Genomic DNA, 20,308 nt, shown 5'->3' on the forward strand with positions numbered 1-20,308 from the left:
AAGTGCGTGAATAGAATGCAGTCATTTATTAGGCAAGCAGGCTTTCAGAAAATGTGCCTCCCGTTCATCCACCCTCAGGAAGTTGCCAGAGGGTGTGTTCCACTAGAACAAAGTAAACCAGGAAAGTGGGATACTTGGGATCTGGGGAGCTGGGGGTGTGTTGTAGGATAGAGGTAAGGGGAATCCCTAGACCAATAGTTGAGTTGCAGGCTGAGAAAGAAGCCAGTGCAGAGTGCAGTGTGGAATGCACACGCCAGGAGGAATGTTTCCAAAGGGGAGCTAGGGAAGGAGACTGATTATTTGATATGCGTGAACATGTTGAGAGGAGGTGAAGTGTGTTGGAGACTGTGGAGTTGAGTTAAGATGAATGACTGCCTTTGAACATTTTAACTTCAGGAAAAACTGAGTTATAAAAGCGGGAAATGCTAGGATAGCACCACATGTCTTTTAGCTGCAGGGCTGATACTCAGCCAGTGTGGCCATACTGGTTGTTGAGATACTAATATTTGTTTGTTTGTTTTTTGCTTAAAGATTTTATTTATTTATTTTTAGAGAGAGGGGAAGGGAGGGAGAAAGAGAGGGAGAAAAACATTAGTGTGTGGTTGCCTCTTGCATGCTCCCTACTGGAGGCATGTGCCCTGACTGGGAATCAAACCGGAGACCCGTTCTCAATCCACGGAGCTACACCAGCCAGGCGAGATACTAATATTTATATACTGATTGGTAGCTACTACCCTGAGTGTCCTCTCTGTTGCCCTGTTACTCCCTTAGGCCCTAGGCACCTCCCTCCAGTCCCACCTCAAATCCATCATTAAAAAGTTAAGAATCGGCATGACAGGAGTCCCCAGGATCCTACTCGTCTCTTGGCCTCTGTTCTGATTGGCTAGTTTACTAATTAAATATTTGAACATTACCTTTACTCAGTTGTGAATATTATATATTTACATAATAATAATATAAATACTGATTACTAAAATTATAAAAGTACAACAGAAGGATGCAGGAAGGAGATGTGTGTGGGGAAGGAAGGAACTGTAGTAGAGCTAAATTCCACATGGTGGGATAATCTATAGACAATATCTGCAGCAGAAGAAAAAATTAAAGCTGTACAAACAATTTAGAAGTACAGAAGAAATAGCTAAAAGTATATAAAAGTGGTTTTTTTGGGAGAGTAGAAATGGGTTTGAGGGGTGTAGTGTAGGGATCACTGTTTTTCACTGTGTGCCTTATAAAGCTAAAAGTTTTTTAAAATTCTGAACGTCTATTACTTCAAGGAAAAAAATAATTTAAAATAGAACATCATTTCAAAAAACAACTTTAATCTTCTAAACCACTTGATTTTCTTTTCCTCCAGTGGCAGTATGATCATCTGACAGCTACCTATCTTCTGCTTCTAGCCAAGAAGGTTCGAGGAAAACCAGTGCGTTTAAGGCTTCCTCCTTTTCCCTGCGGACAGACCAGTGGCACCCCGCTCACAAACGTCAAGGTAGATATTAGAACCTTTTGTGAACGCCTACTGCTCTGCCACATGCCTGCCCTGTTCGTGAGTGGGTATGCCCCTGGGAAAGTTAACTTTGCTGGTGTTGAGGAGCCAGAGGCAGGATATTTTATGATCTAAATATTTTTGATGAGAAATTCTAAACTTGAACTCTAAAATTTCAAATGTTAGCATGGCATTTTTAAAAAATCCTCCCTTTCCTCTGTTTTTTGCAAAAGTAATTCCTGATTGTTGTAGAAAAATTTTAAGTCACAGATAAGCTAAAGGAAAATAGTGTTTACCTATGAACCTACTGCCTATAGATAATGTAGTTTATATTTTACTCTTTCCTTAGGGTCTATTTTTAATATGCTCATTTATATAATTTCTGTACATGCAAGTGCTTTTAAAGGACACAGCTCTACTGAATTGTAGATAATTAAATTGTTGGGAATAGGACCTGTGAATACAGGACATATTATACTTCATAGGACATGAAATATTTCAATGGCTATTTTAATATTCATTTATATTAAGGATTTAGGTTTTTGTTTGTTTAGCAGTAGCAATAGCTCACACAATTCAGTCTTCGTATGAGTCAGTTGTAACCAAATTATTTCTTTCCATTTTATTGTCTTTGTCTCCTTTTCCTTTGTCACGGACATTTTGAATGGCAGAGTTTTATGTACTGGGTTGGCCAAAAAGTCTGCTTAGTTTTTCCCATAAAATAAAAGACGCATTTTTCATTTTCACCAATACTATTGATTTGGGTATTTAGAGTATGTTGGCCATGTCTTGTGCAGTATAATGTTGATTGTTCTCAATCAATGTCTCGATTTGATCTCTATCAACTTCAGCTGGTCTCCCCAACCGTAGAGCATGGCCCAGTGACAAATCTCGAGCATTAAACTTCTCAAACCACTTTTGACACATTCGATCAATCACACCATCTTCTCTGTACACTGCACAAATCCTTTTTTGCTTTTCAGTTGCATTTTTACCTTTCTTGAAATAATAAAACATAATGTGCTGAAAATATTGTGTAGTGTCTTCCATCTTCAATATTAAAATGACTACACAAAAATTCACCAATTTTGACAAGTTTTTTTTTTTAAAGTACACTGATATGACAGTTGTCACAATACAATCTAACAGAATTATTTTGAATGAAGTTAAAGACTACTAAGCACTACTAGAGCCATCTTCTGGAAGAAACGAAACAAACTCTTGGCCAACCCAGGATGTGGAAGCACCTGGCTCACACTGGCCTCTTTTTCTGTTTGAATCTTTGAATCTCCCATGGCTTCAAATCCTGCCTTCCAAATACTTTGCCTAATGGGTGTGGAATTTGGTAATATAATCTCTCAGATTAATTCGGGTTGCAATTTAAATGATTTAGCACTTGGAAGCTGTATTCGCACAGAGATGGGTGACCCTCTTTATGGAATCCAGAATAACCTAAATGGTTATGTGGGTAAAGTGATTTTTTCCCCTTTAGGTCTCAAAATTCTGTTAAAAAAAAGTTTAAATGCAGGCCCCTCTTTTATGGTCTCTTACTGAATTCCCTTGAACACTTTATTTAGCTCTCTCTTTCTGCCACTTGTCAACAATGTACTGCCACTTGTCAACAATGTGCTGCAGCTGTAGTGGGCCTGACCTAACTGGTCTCCTGTCTTCCTTCCCCAGTTGGTCTTTGACCAAACTAAGAAGTGAAAAGTGTTAGCGCAAGTTGTCAATTGTGAAGAAATCTTTGAAGTGAGATAATCTTTTTAATAAAGATTTTATTTATTTTTAGAAAGAGGGGAAGGGAGGGAAAAAGGGAGGGACAGAAGCATCAATGTGTGGTTGCCTCTCATGTGCCCCCTACTGGGGACCTGGCCTGCAACCCAGGCATGTGCCCTGACTGGGAATCGAACCGGCCCTTTGGTTTGCAGGCCGGCACTCAGTCCACTGAGCCACACCAGCCGGGGTGAGATAATCTTATTCTTACGGTTTTCTAGTCTGTTCTTGGAGAGTTTTGTTGGGGTAGTGAATACCCTATGCTCAGGCAGATCTTTCGTCTGTGGACTGATGATCAGCCCATTGGCCATCCTGCCCACATCACCAAACCCTTTAAACTCTCAGACTCAAGCTAACACCTTTGGGTACAGCAGGACTCAAAAGCATGAGCTATGCTTCTGATCAAGGTCATCTGAGAAAGGCATTAGATGCCTGTGTACTTAGAATGAACTTCAGCTGAAGTTTTAAATTCATGATAACCTCACTAAGAGGTCTAAGAAATTTTCCTGAGCCATTGGATTTTCTTATGTCTGGGTGGGCCTGCTCTCAGTCCATGTGCTTTTGAGTGGAAAAAAGCTGGGAAGGTATTTATTCTTAACTTCCATCTAATGAGCATTTCCCTAATAATTATTTGAGCATTCATATTATTGAATCAGTTGAAACAGATATATTCTGTTGTCAGTGGCTAGACCTGTTTAGCTGGAGTGAGGAGTTCAAGTAGGAGGAAAATGAGAGAGGAAGAGAGGGCTCATGAACCGGAAGGGGAGGCGAGAGATTATAGAGAACCCTGAAATCCCATGTCGGAGAGGTTAGACTCTATAGTCTGGGTATTGGGAACCATGGATTTTTGAGCAAGACATGACTATAATTTTAAATAATCATCCAGTGGCAAATAGAACTGTTCATTCGGGGATGAGTGTGTGTGCTGTTAACTCTCTACTGTAGTACCCATGACAGCTGTCATTCACACACATTTTTCCCCACTGAGCCTAGACTTAGCTTTAGGATTTTTCTCAGCACTCCGTGTAGCTAGGTCTAGTTGATGGTAATTGGCAGTCCTGGAGAGCTCTGTCATTCCTGGCTGAGAGGGTGGAAAGATTGGTGGCAGAGACCATACTGTTTGTTTGAATAGCTCAGGCCTGAGAAGATTTGTCCTTGAATTAGAACAGTGACAGTGGGACTGGAAAAGAAAGGATGAGGTGTCAGAAACTGAAGTAAAATTGCCTGGTGAGGCTAACTAGGTATTGAAGGGAAGGGAAGGAGGCAGAAATAAAAAAAAAAAACCCAACTGTGCTCCATTGTCTTAGAATTAAGGGTCTATTTGCTATAACCTTAGTTTATAGAGAGGAAGAATGAGGGAAAATAAAGGACTCTGGTGGTATTATTAGCACAGGATCTCAAATATCTTGTCCCCAGGACATCTTTCATAAGGCTAATTTATTCCTAGTAAAAATTGATAACTACTCTGTGTGTTCTTACAGCTAAGAAACCTGTATTTCAAAGTTGCTTCCCTTCCATCTTCTACTTTGTCAGAGCTGTTTATTTATAGATTTGCAAAGGAGTTGTCTGGCATTAGCAATTATTTGATAATGATAAACTAAGCCATAAGCATACAATGTTCTAAAACATATTGTTTGAGAGTCAGAGATTCTCTCACCTAATAATCTGAATTAAAATGTTTTGACTTCCTGTTTTCTGTATGAAATGGTAAGCCTCTGATATACCCTCTCTCATCTGCTTTCAGGGCCTTGCCCTGTGCTGGGAATGTACAATTTTAAAAATTGAATCACGATGCTTCTGTTTTTGAATAGTCAAAGAACCTGAGTCTAGAAGATGTGACCACAAGTGATGAAAATTTTGTGGCTGGATTAATAGACTATGAATGGTGTGAAGACAATTTACCAACAGGTGTGGCTACTCCCCAAACACCACAGGTTGGTTAATTTTATTACTGTTTTAAGTAGGATAGATTGTATCAATTATAAAAACATCTCGGCTCTAACATGCGGTCTAGTGTGTGTTTGCAGACTTAATGAATTCCTAAACCACGGAAAGCATTAATGAGAGATTATTGGACTATTCATGAAAGGGATGCCATTTATTTCCATGTTGAAGGAAGCCAAGATTGTATTTTGGAACACTTTACTGCTTCTCTTCTCTTTTTAAAAAATGAGGTGTAATTTACATGTAGTTAAGTAGCTAACCACACTATTTCAGCGTCAGTTCTGTTCTGACAAATGCACACAGTCGTGTAACCACTGCCAAGAGTCGAGAGCAGTCTGTTGCCCCCTGGATTCCCTCAGGCCCCTTCATAGTCAGCTCCCTCCCCTGCCAGCTCAGAACGGCAACTGGTCTGCTTTCCTCTTTTGAAAATCTTTTCATCCTGCTTGGAGTTTGTCAATCTTGGAGTTTGTCGATCTTCTTGGGTGTATGGTTTATATTTCCTCCACTCTGTGTGGCCATGCAGAGTCCACTCCTGCCCAGCAGTGCAGCGCAGGAGCTGGTGTGACTGTCTCTGCTCAGGGAAACCACTGGAGACTCAGCTCCCAGTGTTTCTCTCGGGCGCTGGTTCTCAGGCACCCTTGGTCTGTGAGATCGTCACAATCCTAGGAATTCTAGACTTCCAGAAGGAAAGCAGGAGTTCACCACACACCACACTTTTGTACAGTCTGTCCACCCTGGTACAGCAGCGTTCAGTGCCCAGCCATGCAGACAGACTTAGTGCCGGGAACTTTTTAGAAGCTGAGTTCCTAAACTGTAGCCAGAACCCGCTGCGTTAACTCTTGTGTACAGCAAGGCCCCTGGTAGGAACGGGTCGGGGTTCTGTTGGGTGTATATGTGTACTTGGGAGTGGAATGAGTGTCTTCAACCTTACCGGATAATGCCAGGGTTTTCCCCCAAAGTGGCTGTGTTAATTACACTTCAGCCACAAGTAGAGGTGTTCCCTTTGCTCCACACATGTATCAATGCTTGATATTTATAGCTATTTAGTATTTTCTAACCTGGGGACTGTAAAGTGATATCTCACTGTGGTTTTAATTTGTTCTCTTCTGATTACTTGTGCACCATCTCATATATGAATTGGCCAATGGTGTTTCCTAGTCTGTGAAATGGTTTTTCACATGCTTTGCCCATTTTTCTATTGGATTGTTTCTTTTTTCTTATTGTTTCGGAGTTCTTGATTTAATCTCAGTCCTCATTCTTTCTTGATTATGTGTTGCAGGTATATTGTCTAAGTTTGTCATTTTACTTTCATTAATGTCATTAATTTTGATGAGTTTGAAGTTGTCGTTATTTTCCTTTATGGTTTATAATTTTTGTGTCTTTTTTGCTTCTAAAAGTTTTAAAGCTCTTTTTTCACATTTCAGTCTTTAACCTATTCAGTATTCTCCTGCACAGTGTGAGGTAAGGATTTAATATTCCCAGTAATCAGTTGTACCAGCACCATTGAAAAGTCCACTCCCTCCCCACTGATCTATAAACGTACTTCTATGATATATCAAGTTGTCATGTGAGTGTGTCTGTTTCTGGTCTGTGTTTTATTTCATTGGTTTATTTGTACCAATACCACACATTTTTTTTTAAGATTTATTTATTTATTTTTAGAGAGGGGAAAGGAGAAAGAGGGAGAGAAACAGCAATGTGTGGTTGCCTCTCACGTGCCCCCTACTGAGGACCTGGCCCACAGCCCAGGCATGTGCCCTGGCTGGGAATCAAACTGGCGACCCTTTGGTTCAGAGACCTGCATTCAATCCTCTGAGCTATACCAGCCAGGCCAATACCACACATCTTAATTACTTTAATTTTGTAATAGTTTTTCTATCTGGTTGGCTATTTTCGCTTACTCTTTCTTAGACCAATTTCTTCTTATTCTTGCCTCTTTGCATTCCCATATACATTTTAGAATCATCTTGACACTTCACATACTCAAAAGTTGAAATTACATTGAATTGAAAATTCAAATTGGGAAAAATTGCAATCTAGACCCTTAAATCTTCTATCCATTAAACATTTCTCCGTTTATTTGGTTAATTGCATTTTAATAAGGTTTTCTAAACTCCTCCAAAAAGGTCCTATATATCTTTTATTGTATTTTTTTCTAGATACTTTTATTTTTTCTTACTATTGGAAATGGTAGGTTCTTACAAATCACATTTTTCTAATCTTCTGGTACTGGTGTGTATATATGAAATTGATTTTTGTGTCTTGATCTTTTATATTCAACAACTTTCCTGAACTCTTTTTAATTCTTATAACTCGTATATACTTTTGAGTGCTTTATATGGAGAATTATATCATCCACGGATGACAGTTATATTTCTTCCAGTTCTTATGCCTTTAATAGCTTTTCCTTTTTATTATTGGGTTGGTCAAAAAGTCTACTTAGCTTTTTCTGTAAAATAAAAGAGACATTTTTCCTTTTTGCCAATAATGTTATTGATTTGGGTATTTTATGTCGGCCATCTCCTGTGTGGTTTAAGGAGATAGGTTCACTGTTCTCAGTTAACGTCTCAGTGTGATCGCTGTCAGCTTCAGCTGGTCTGCCTGACCCAGGAGTATCGTCCAGTGAGAGTGTCCAGCACAGAACTTTGCAACCACTCCTGACGCGCTCCGTCAGTCACAGCACCTTCTCTGTGCACTGCATAGATCTTTTTTTCTTTACATTTCACTTGTGTTTTTACCTTTCTTGAAATAATAAAGCATAATATGCTGAAAATGTGCATTTTCTTCCATCTTCAATATTAGAATGGCTACACATAAATTCCTCAATTTTGATAAGTTTTTTTAAATGTACACTGATATGACATCTGTCACAATACAATCAAACAAAATTGTTTGGGATGAAGTTAAAGACAGCTAAGTGCCACTAGAGCCATCTCAAAGAAAAAAAATTAAATGAACTCTTTGGCCACCCCAATATGACAATTAGGGGTCCTAGCGGGAGAGCAGACATTCTGTGTGCTTCCTCATTATTAACAAAAAAGTCTCTGTGGGAATACTTTGAGGTTCAGAGTTTGGGTTGTATTGGATTAAAGCTTTTAGACTGCAGTTGTGTTTGCTTCTACCATGCTCCTGAAACACCGCCAACTCAGGAATGCTTTAAATTAAATTCTATGCTTGTGATTTTGGGGACCATGCACATAGTATGAAATTGGGCCCCAAGCTATGTGAAGACTGTCCTGTGGTTACTTACAAATAAAGGGAACTTTTTGTCCTTCTCCAGAGCTAAGGCCAATCTGGACACATTTTCTTGCTGACTCCTTTGCAGGGAAAATTTATATTTCATTCACTTTTTCTATTTCAGTTGTAGCTTCTCCTGGTTTTTCATGGAAGCTTTGGGTCTAACTTACCACCTTGCACAGGTCGAAGGCTTCTGCGGTGTTAAAACCCGTGCTGTAGGGGATCTGAGCTCTTAGGTAGATGCCCTTAGGGCGGTGGGCAGTCTCATCCTTGGTTACATTTCTGGATTCCTGCGCTTGCTTCAAATTTGGCCTCTGAGGACTTTCTTTACCATTTTGCCAGCTCACCCATAACTTCAAAAGGATTAAAAAGTATTTCCTATCCAACATTTCTGTTAGAGTATTTTAGTATGGTCTTTCTGCCTTAATTACTGACTAAACTTATTTTTGGTTACATATAACATAATAAGAGACAAACCATGGTGATCTAGGTATGGGAGGCAATTTTTAGGGATTTATGTGTGGCCAGTCTCAGTATTGCCTATGGACCTGGGTATGTTCGTGTAAAAACGTGGCCTGAAATATGTTGAAAATTACCTGTCAATGGAACAGACTGAAGTGATCTACATGTACTAAAGAGAATGTAATACACATTTTCAAATTTCTTGGTATTGCCAATAATATCCTTTTGATAGTATTTCATTTTAGTAAAAATGGTACAAGGTAATTTGCAAGTGATTAAAGCATGTTGTAAAGAAATTGACTTTTCTTCTTCTTCAGTGTGCTTTATCCAGTGACTTCTTTTTTTTCCAGTTTGCCAAGCATTGGACAGAGTCAAATGGTCCGGAATCTAAGTCATTAACTCCAGGTTTATGCAGAGCATCTGCCAATAAATTAAAGAACAAAGAGAATATATATACTCCTAAGTCCTCTGTAAAGAATGAAGAGTGCTTTGTACTTCCAGAGCCAAAGACTCCAATTAATAGGAACCAGCATAAAAGAGAGATACTCACTACACCAAATCATTACACTACACCCTCTAAAGGTATTTGCTGAAACACCTTCAAAGTCCTTTCTTTTTACCATGCTAAATAAATGTATAGCAGGTCAGAAATGCTCCCAGGAATTTCTAGAAGTCAGCCTGCTTTTTTATCAGATGCTATTTGCATTAGCTGAAATGAAAGCATATTGGTCAACTTCTAATTTTTCTCAGATGATAATAAGGTGTTCTCTTTTACATTTATATGAAGTTGAATCATAGCATCATAGAATATCAAAGCTGAAAGGTAAGTTGGAGCTCCTTTAACCCACCTGCCTTTCCCACAGCTGAGGAACCTGAGATTCGGAGGATTGAAGTGACTTGCCCAAGGTCATCCAGGTTTAGATTTTGCTTGCCCCTTTGCTCCCACCTATAATGACTAGACTGAAGTCTCTGCTGAACGCTTCTTACCCATCCGGACCTCCACTCCTGGTGTCTGGTCCTGCTCTGCCCTGTGCTGCCTCCCGCCCTCCAGCAGACAGGGTATCCTGCGATGCCTCCCACACATCTGTGTCCAGACGTCGCACCTCTCATTCCCCTCGGTTTCTGCTCTTCAGCTTGATCACCACCAATTATTTAGCTGTTTCCTTTATGACCCCTCAGCATTTTGATTGCTGGCCTCACTTAAACATATTCTATTTTGTTAGTGTGCCTCTTAAAACAATGCCTAGAACAGAGCCCAGTCTTCTATTACTGGGTCTCACTAGGGCAAGACAGTGTCAGGAGAGTGGAGACTGAGTCTGTTGTGTGTGTGGCAGCACGGCATAGTCTGTAGGAGGGGCTGTATTCGTTGTCTGGTTCAGAATAGGCATCCAATGCCTGGTATACAATGGGGACCATATCTGTTGAATGAAGGAATGGGTACATTGGAGCCTGGTAGGATTCCATGTACCATGATCTAGCCTGTGTCACTTTTTTAAAAAAGAGATTGATTTATTTTTAGAGAGGGGATGGGAGGGAGAGGGAGAGAAACATCAATGTGTGGTTGCCTCTCGAGCACCCACTACCAGGGACCTGGCCTGCAACCCAGGCGTGTGCCTTACACTGGGAATTGAACTGGCAACCCTTTGGTTTGCAGGCTGGCACTCAATCCACTGAGCCACACCAGCCAGGGCAGTCTATGTCACTTTTTTAAATGACATCTAAACTTTATTAGCCTTTTTCCAGCAATCGTGACCTAGTCTTGTTATGTTAAGGCCCTAAAGAACCCGAGCTCGGAAACGCTGCCGCGCAAACCGCTACCAGACCCCCCGTCATGGTGCTCCCAGTCCGCCGGCGGGGCGGAGAGCCCGTTGCAGGGGCTGCTTCCTGTGTGCACAGATGTGGGACTCTTCATCAGAACATCTGCTGGAAGCCCTGTTCATCACATTTTCTAGTTCATCAACTCGAACAATGCTTTCCCCCAAATTGCGAGGCTAGTTTGGTGTGATGATGGTGATTTTGTGTGTGCGTGCATGTATCTGCCTGTGGTTGTTACGAGGTTCCAGTGAGATAATATTCACACATAGTAGGACCTCAATAGTATTTGCTCTTGCATTTTTTCCTAGCGTGTGGGGGGTTGGGCAGGGAGATGAGATGGCCCTCTCATCTCTTCTGTTATCTCTCTTAATGTAGGTACAACATTCTTTGTGAGTGGGGTTGGGCAGGGAGATGAGATGGGCCTTCAGCTCATGCAGGGCTTTTTCAAAGAAGAGACTTTGATGCTTATAGTCTCTTCTGTTATTGGTATTTTCTGCTTTTTACCTCTTTCTGAAGGTTTTAAAATACAGATAGTTGAGAATTTATAATCTTGAAGTGCCATCAGTTTACACGTCTTGTCCCTGTGAGGAAGATTGTGTTGGTCAAAGTCTGTTACTGGCTGATTTTCTTCAAACATACGAGGCACCCGTGGGCACGAGCGCCCGCAGCCCCGATGGACAGCTTCCACTGGCGCTTGGCGTTTTCCTTTTGCTCCCAGTCAGCTTTGACATAAACATCAATTTCATTTTCCTGAACCCCGTATAACCCAGCCAGGGACAGTTTGTGGGAGGGTAACTGTGTATGGTCGTGGATGCTCTCAGTACACAAAGCTGAAAACTGTTTTGATAGATGCTGATTGATCTTATTTTCTTGCTCTGGTAGAACCAGTGAGAGTAGTGCTGAATAGTTATAAACAAAACCAAACCTCTGATCTCTTTTTAAGAACTCGATATCACATATCATGAAGTGAGTATTACTATCTCTAAAGGGATACAACTTTTAGATTATAAACAAAAAAGTTAACTGATCACTGATGACCAGATTTATTAATGCAAATTTGTCATAGATTATCTGGGGTACACATACACTAGAATAGAACACAAAATTCTGGAATAGGGACCAGAATAACCAAAGCTCATTCCTTTTAGGTAACTTTAGTCAGGCTTTCCCAGGGGACTGTTCTCTCTGCCTAACAGGTTGAATGGAGCTGTGATGTGAATTAACACCTCTCAGTACTGTATCAATCAAAGGCATAAACTGGGTCCTTGTATAAATAGATATTGACTTTTATTTGTAGGAAGGAGAATCATTAATGACAACATTTGTATTTATGTGATCTACTGAGCTCTGTCATATGATATTTATAATAAAATCATAAGCATGGCCTCAGTTTTGCAGTGCAGAAAAAGAGCCACACGTGCAAAGCAAAATGATTTCGTTTTTATTATAAATCACATGGAAACATTTGTGTAAAGAATTACAGCCTTAGCATCACTGGCGAAGTGATTCCAATATTTCTGAGTCAGCGAATGAGGTGATGCATGCATTATTGATGGAAATTCTGAAACCATAGTATGTCAACTACATATGATTTGTGTTTGTTGTTTTTCTAATAGTTGGAAACCAGTGCCCGAGGGAAACCCCAGTCAAAACGCCAGTAAATTCTGCAGGAACAGGTGTCATTAGCCCCGAGAGGCGGTAAGTGTTCTGTTTTTTAGATTCTTTGATCTTTAGTGTATGAAACCAGATTTCCTCCTTTCATAGATGATAACCCCAGCGAAGGCCACCCATCCGTAGATTCTGTCTGAGCCCGAGGGCTGCCTGTGTGAGGATGGTCTTTGGCCATGACCAGAGCTGCTGCCCCTCCTTCCTCAGGGGAGCATTGTGGGAGTTCTCAGCAGAAGGGCTGGCCCCTTAAGCTAACATACAGCAGTCTGGGGGATGGTAGCCCCCTCCTCAGCCACACAGTTGTTTCCCTCTGAAGCCTCTCTTGCTCTGTTCTTTCGCCAGGAGAGCACAGGCGTCCACTAACAGATAGCAGTTGCTCATAATATAGTAAAGATATCAAAGGGCATTTCAAAGAAAACCATTCTCATATGAATGACTGCAGTACAGGTGACCTCGCATGGTGTTTCCTAGTCATTTCTTTAAGCAGGATCCATTTTGAGGACAATGGAGGGAATTAAATGTGAATTAGATATTAGATGGTACTATGACATTATTTTCTTGATGTCATAATGATATTCTGATGATGTAGGAAAATGTCCTTTTTTATCGGTGATGTTTGCTGAAGTGTTTCAGAGGGAAGTATCATGATATCTTCAGGTGGGTTAATTTCAGATGGCTCAGCAAAGATGTACATATATTTAATGTATTTATTATATACAGAGAGAAGGAGCAAATGTGGCAAAATATTAACAGTTGTCCATTGTACTATTTGTTTGACTTTTCTGTATACTTGCCATTAAAAAGGAAAAGATAGAGGGAAATTAGTTAAGCCAAGTGGCATTTGGTGGGGGTGGGGGCGGGGGCGGGGGCGGGGGCGGGAGTGGTGGTTACCTTCCAGTGGGAGGGGACTTCTGTGCTCCTGGAGGAAGGAGAGGGGTGGGCCCTGGGCGCCTGAGTGAGGGGGGCCGGAGGCCTACCTCCACTTGTGGGCTTCTTTCTTTTTTTTTTTTTAAGGTGTCGCTCAGTGGAACTGGATATCAACCAAGTGCATGTAGAGGATACTCCAAAAAGAAAGGGGACCAAAGTGTTTGGCAGCCTTGAGAGGGGCCTGGATAAGGTCATCACCGTGCTCAGCAGGAGCAAGAGGAAGGGCTCCGCCAAAGGAGGGCCGAGGAGGCTAAAGGTGAGTGGGCCGGACGTCCTTACTGTGGGTTTCAGAAGGTGACTGCCAGCTGGGCTCCTTTTTATTTTTTAAAGAGACGTACTGAATGAATGAATTGATCAGTATTTTTATTCATTCATTCAGCATTGAGTCAATATTCTTGAACACCTAAAATACACACGTTACTATGCAAGGGGCTTTGGGAATGCAGAGGTGAATTAGATACAGCCGCCCTTTCAAGGAGCAAATAACTGTAATTCAAATGCTCAGGTGTGGGTAAAAGGATTAGCCACAGAGGCGACACGGAGGTGCAGAAGCACGGGGCACATATGAAGATCTGCCTTACGGTCCCCTGTAGTTGGGGACTTGAGCTCAGTTGTCGTATCTCTGGCACATAGAAGAGCTTCTGGCACATGGATAGCCTCGGAGGCTCTCACAAAGTATCTGAGTGCAGGGGGAGTTAAACTGAACTCTGAGTGTCGTGCATGGGAGGAAGACAGTGGGCCACAGGCCGGGAGGAGGGCTGGCTGAGGGGCTCGGGCCTCGGCTGACAGACTCGTGCTTTAAAAGGTTGAATGTGTCTGTGGGGTGCGCACTATCTGGTGGGGAAGGGAAAGAAAAGAAGTTATTAGTAGGTAATTAGTAATTCTCTCTCTCTCGGATTCTCTCTGAGCTGTCGTTCGAACATCTAACGAAGGACACTTTTGTCTGGGGAGGGGAGTGAGAGGTAAGGGGTGACTGAGGCACGGTCCCGAGGAGCCCGTGGAGCGGCAGTGGAAACAGGTGGGGGGTTCCTCACTCCACGCTGCTCGGGCCGTGATAACACGTGTTCAAGAAGGGCGGGCCTGCGGGGGTTGGGGGAGAGTGGAGGCGGTAGTGTTTTCTGGAACTTGGGGACTGTGTCTGTGTGTAGGTTTTGCCCTGAGAGTCTTATTTTGAGCAAATCTGGGTAGGTTTGGGGGAGGGAAAATGCTTGGCTGCTGGGCAGGGGGGCGCTGCAGGGGAGAATGTTCTGAGATCCCACGTATATCCTGTCCTCAAGTGGGTGAAGGGAGGACTTTCCCATCAGTATTTGTTGCCTTGTTGAACGTGTACAATACAGCGAGAGGTTTTACGTTACCAATGGCTGTTCATTAGGCGTATTTTATCTTTATTCTGAGATTTCTCTAGTTGGACACAGTTGTATTCCAAACCTTAACATGGGGATTAAGAAAACCATAGTGCCATTTCCCTGGAAAATGTTAAGTAAAGAAAATTAAGGAAACTTGTCCAATTATATATAGTATGAGAAGCTAAGCAGTTGTCAAATACTAACGGGTAAAGTAGTATAAGTTATTTTACAAAAGGAATCACTCGAATTGTGATTTGAAAGTGTTCAGTTTGTCATCACCCTGACAGAGCCGGCGCAGCGCCGGGGAGGAGCCCTGGTCTGGGACCCAGCACAGGGGGCCCGTCACGGCTCTGCCGCTCGTTCCTTTCGTGCCTTAAGCTGGGGCTCCCAGACCCCGGCCACGCAGCTCTCACCTCGTATCAGCATCTCAGCATCTCATCTGCCCTGTTATTTATCTGGTGTTGTCTGTATTGACTCTCTTCTTAAAATACAGAGTTATAGAGGTATAACAGACATACAATAAGCTGCACATATTGATAATGTACAGTTAAAATACTTTTAGCTTTATATATATACCTATGAAACTATCACCACGTCAAGAGGACTAACTTTTTTTTTTTTTTTTTACAGATTTTATTTATTTATTTTTAGAGAGGGAAGGGAGGGAGAAAGAGAGAGAGAGAGAAACATCAATGTGCGGTTGCTGGGGGTTATGGCCTGCAACCCAGGCATGTGCCCTGACTGGGAATTGAACCTGTGATGCTTTGGTTCGCAGCCCATGCTCAATCCACTGAGCTACGCGAGCCAGGGCAAGAGGACTCACTTTTTAAAAACATTTATTTAAAAGGAAACCACATTTATTGTTTTTTTGCTAATTATACATATGTTTAATCAGATTGGAAAAATATATAAATGTTAAAATAAAAATATCTGTGCATCATCAAGAGTTATGTTGTATATCCATCTGCAGTGACAGTTCATATCACGTTTTGGGAAACCACCTTAAGAAATGTGTGTCTCTTCCCTGGGCCACAGGTTCTTGATTGACAGGTGAGGTAGTTGGATCTTTGCCAAGCTCCCCATTTTGTCATTTGTAAAAACTCAAATCTAAGTGACACAGAAAGTACGATTTTTGTTTGAGTGAAGGTACTACTAGGAAAGGAGGGTTTCTGTCTGTTTTTAGGAACTGTTAAAACAGTGTCTGGCACACAGTAGGCCTTCGGTAAATAGTCGTTGAATGAATGGATGGAAGGCTAGAGGCCAGTTGGGAATGAAATTATCTGAGAACTGTGCTCTCAGTGAATGAGAAAAAAATACCTTGACATTACTTTTTAAAAAGGAATACTTGTTATGTTCTCACATGGAGTTGTCACAGAATCAGCTCCTGGGACTTTTTTAAATAATCAAGAAGGAGTTAAGGAAACGTATCCCACTATATACAAATGAAACTTTCTGGGGCATTTGTTTCATCTTCCCCCAATGTACATTTCAGGATGGTTAAGGTCTCTGGCATAGTGTAGGGAGGGAGACACAGGTAAAGTTCAAATAGACAGACATTATTTAGTATTTATTTCTGTAAAAAGATTGGTAGGAAAGGGAGGTGAGTGTGTCGAAAGGATAATATGGATATGGTTACTAATAAACCTGATTTCTCCAAGCTTTCCCAGTGTCATCTTAATCCAGCTTACCAGGAGTGGCTTGTAAATTCTTTCAGTATTTTTCCTGAAATATTTTTGTTTGAAATCGTTCTATATTGAGGAGTTTTGGGTCTCTGAATCAGGTAGGGTGGTATTTGTGTTGATGTAAAGATTTACTTCTCACCCCTCCTTTTCTCTTTTAAGCTTCACTATAATGTGACCACAACCAAATTAGTGAATCCAGATCAACTCTTGAACGAAATAATGTCTATTCTTCGAAAGAAGCACGTCGACTTTGTGCAGAAGGGGTAAGAGGCGCACCGACAGACTGTTGCATTTATTGCTTGATATCCTTTGAGCTTTAAGAAAACGCAGGATTCTTTTCTCCCCTTCAAAAGAATATATATATTTTTCCCACATCGTTCCAAAAAGTTTTTCTGGTAGTGCCATTGTTCATAACTTATTCTCTTGTTTTACGTGAGTTACAGACATTTTTTAAGTGCCTGTGTTGTCACCACTCTGAAAGTTAGACTTCTCAGAATAGGAAAATCTGAACTTCTTCCAGTTTTCTTTTACATCCTATTTTTCTTTGATGTCCTACTTCACAATAATATTTATAAGCTGTAACCCTAATTTCTGTGAACCCTCAAACAAGTCAAGGTTCTCATAGAGACTCCCTCTCTTTAAGACTATGTTCACAGGAGCGTGTTTTCAGTGCTTTAGGAAGTCAGTTCCCTGTAACTCCCCCACCTCCGCTCCCCCCCGCCCCCCGCCTCTGTTGAGTGAACTGCCCTCAGAGCCCCCGAGGCTGCGGTCTCACTGTCTGAGCAGCCTGACCTCTCTGGTCACCTGAGATGTTCCTACTTCCAAACTCGGTTATGTCTCTTTAAAATTATTATTATCAACGCAGCTAAAAGCCACTAATAGATCAATCAAAACCATGTAAATATAAATAGAATAATCAAACTAGAGTTAAGGTTTTAAGAAACGATCTTTTGCAACAAGTGATTTTACTTCTCACTCTCTGTACCTGCTGGCAAGCACTCCTACGGGAACCTTGTCTTTCTTTTTTAGGTGTCATTAGAACACATGTAACTCCCTGTGACCTGCTCGTCACACTTGGGGTTTAGCCAGGGTTTCAGACCCCTCGCCAGGTCTCTGTCATGTGACCTCTATCAGATCACTGACTGGCTGTTAATCAGCAATTTGTTTTTCTCATTCCTTGATCACCCAGAAGGTCTTTGCCTTGATCCTTTTCTTTTTATCTCCTCTATTGTTAACTTCTTTGTTTTCCAGTGGTATTCTATATCTAAATTTCATTAGATATTACCAGTCTCAGTCACAGTCTATTATTATCTTTGTCTAATCAGGAAGAATTACCTTCTCTCTTTCATATTAACTAAGTTGCTCTATGCTCTCTCTTTCCATCAGGAGCCATAACTGCAGGGTACTCCTTTAGGCACTGTTCATATTGATTGCTTAGTTTTAAGAGACAGAGCACCAAAACACATAACCAAGTTGGTAAGAAAAAGAATGACCTTTTGAGCCCTGGCTGGCGTAGCTCAGTGGATTGAGCGCAGGCTACAAACCAAAGCATCACAGGTTTGATTCCCAGTCAGGGCACATGCCTGGGTTGCAGGCCACGGCCCCCAGCAACTACACATTGGTCTTTCTCTCTCTCTTTCTCCCTCCCTTCCCTCTCTAAAAATAAATAAATAAAATCTTAAAAAAAAAGAAAAGAAAAGAAAAAGAATGACCTTTTGTGAAACCTCATGGTACATAACAGATACAAGTAATATTGTCATACTTCTGTGAAACGATGCCTAATTCTGTGCCCCTAGATATTTAGGGAACTGAAATTTCTAATTGATCCACCTGGATATTGTTTGTATTTATTGAAGATCAGTAAGACAATTCAATAAAACTAAAATACAATGTAAACTAATTTAAAAACTGATTTACATGAATTCAGTTTATGCAGCTTTCAGGAACATACCTATTTCTTAAGATGTGTTTATGGCTTCATTTAGTCTGGGCCTTTTTTTCTTAAAGATGTCATTTATTTGTAGAGAGGCAGGAAGAGAGGGAGAAAGAGGGGCAACGCAACATCAGTGTGTGGTTGCCTCTAGCGCACCCCCTACTGGGGACTTGACTCGCAACCCAGGCATGTGTCCCAGCTGGGAATCAAACCAGCAACGCTTTGGTTCGAAGGCCAGCGCTCAGTCCACCGAGCCACACCCGCCAGGGCCTGAGTCTGGGCCTTCTCATTATCAGAGTGGTTAACGTGGCAGTTCTATTAAATACGCCGCATGTTTCAACCATGCGAGTGTGACATCTCCTTGGGCTTTCTTTATAACTCTGGCTTAAAGCGTTGCAATGATCAGAACTTCTTATTACTGTCGGAGAAACCTCAAAAACACATGTCCTTCTGATAGGTTGGTGCCTGCAGCTTTATTTATGTGAAAGACAGAAGTTTCTGATGAGATGCATACAAAAAATATTCTTAATCTTCCCTGAGCTTGTCTTTGTTGTGAACATTGTGGAAATGGCCTAATGGTCACGGATTACACTGCTGAGAGTTGCATGAAAGGGCGCCAGAAGCCTTCTTGAGCGTGAATAGCGCGTATAGCTATGAAAGAAGGGCTTTTCTTTGGAGCAAGGGAGGATTCTGGTAAAGCCTTTTCATCTTTATTCTTTCTTAAAATCCTAGTTCAGCTTCTGGGAAAACACCAGCCCTCCTCCATCACTAACGCACAGCTAGGTCATTTGGAAAGTGTAAGCAGTAATATATTGCTCAGTAGGAAATAATGGTTTATTTCCTCCACTGGCCTCCTAGAGGCTTAGAAATCTCTTGTACGATACAGAATATTCATGGTTCTCCTACTTGACTGGCTTCTTATCTTGTTTTTCACAGCTATACACTGAAGTGTCAAACACAGTCAGATTTTGGCAAAGTGACAATGCAGTTTGAACTAGAAGTATGCCAGCTTCAAAAACCCGATGTGGTGGGTATCAGGAGGCAGCGGCTAAAGGGGGACGCCTGGGTTTACAAGAGATTAGTGGAAGACATCCTGTCTAGCTGCAAGGTGTGACCGGTGGGCGGGTTCCCTGCTGCTGGGGGCAGGGTGTGTGGCTGTGACACGGAGACTGGGGTGATCTGGGGTGATCGGTTCCATTTTCAGAGTCCGCTGCAACCGGCGAACTCGTTTCTAAAGCGCTCTCTTAAAGACCAATGTATTTTTGTTTTTAAACAAAAGATATTATTTTGCAGATGAATCTAAGGCCAGCCCATCTGTCATTATCTGTTCTGTCTTTTTTAATCATGTGGTTTTGTGTATTAATAACTGTTGACTTTCCTAGATTCACTTCCATATGTGAATGTAAGCTTTTAACTATGTCTCCTTTTAATGTGTAATTTCTTTCTGAAATAAAACCATTTGTGACTGTAGCAGGCTTCTTAACTTGTCTTTGTATTTGATTTTGATTCAAATAAAACCTCAAATGGCTTTCTGACTATTAAGTAGAGACTATTCGAAGTATATTTTATCTGTTATCAAATATGCCTTGGGCAGAAAAACAGATAAGAATTCATTTGCATAATTTTTTCCTGTCTCTGATTTAAGTAGGATTTATTGAGATCGTTAACTAAGTCGCAGCTGTGGTTACCAGAGTTAAACAACACATTTAATATGTTGAATAAAAGAGTATTGACTTGAGTAAGTGTGTTCGCTCAACAATGATAAGTATCTGAACTATGAACCTCCATGAAATGTTACTTAATGGTAATTTTTCTTAAGTCTCACTGTTGGCCTCAAGTTTGTATTTTTATTTCATTCTATTGGTCTCCAAAGGCCAGCACTCAAGTTATATTTGTATGGATTTTACCAATTAAACTAGTTGGAGAAAAAATAGCACTGTTTCTAGTCAGTAGTCAGGGAGCAGTCTGTCATTCATTTGCTCAATAAACATTTCCTAAGTGCTGAGAAGCGTTAGGTCCTGGGGCTGAAGATGAGACT

The 20,308-nt window shown here is 41.2% G+C and overlaps 1 protein-coding gene across 2 annotated transcripts in view; it reads left to right on the forward strand.

The window, feature by feature from the left end:
- MELK (maternal embryonic leucine zipper kinase) overlaps nucleotides 1–19,741 on the forward strand; it is a 75,503-nt gene extending 55,762 nt beyond the window's left edge. For both annotated transcript variants that reach the window (XM_036021925.1, XM_036021924.1), the window contains 7 exons: nucleotides 1,355–1,486; nucleotides 5,068–5,190; nucleotides 9,250–9,481; nucleotides 12,331–12,412; nucleotides 13,397–13,565; nucleotides 16,497–16,600; nucleotides 19,207–19,741. In XM_036021925.1, the coding sequence (XP_035877818.1) occupies nucleotides 1,355–1,486; nucleotides 5,068–5,190; nucleotides 9,250–9,481; nucleotides 12,331–12,412; nucleotides 13,397–13,565; nucleotides 16,497–16,600; nucleotides 19,207–19,384 (1,020 nt within the window). In that variant the 3' untranslated portion in view covers nucleotides 19,385–19,741. The remainder of the gene's footprint in view (nucleotides 1–1,354; nucleotides 1,487–5,067; nucleotides 5,191–9,249; nucleotides 9,482–12,330; nucleotides 12,413–13,396; nucleotides 13,566–16,496; nucleotides 16,601–19,206) is intronic.
- Nucleotides 19,742–20,308: the final 567 nt, after the last annotated feature.

Source organism: Phyllostomus discolor, chromosome 3 (genome assembly GCF_004126475.2).
Source record: "Phyllostomus discolor isolate MPI-MPIP mPhyDis1 chromosome 3, mPhyDis1.pri.v3, whole genome shotgun sequence".
NCBI lineage: Eukaryota > Metazoa > Chordata > Mammalia > Chiroptera > Phyllostomidae > Phyllostomus > Phyllostomus discolor.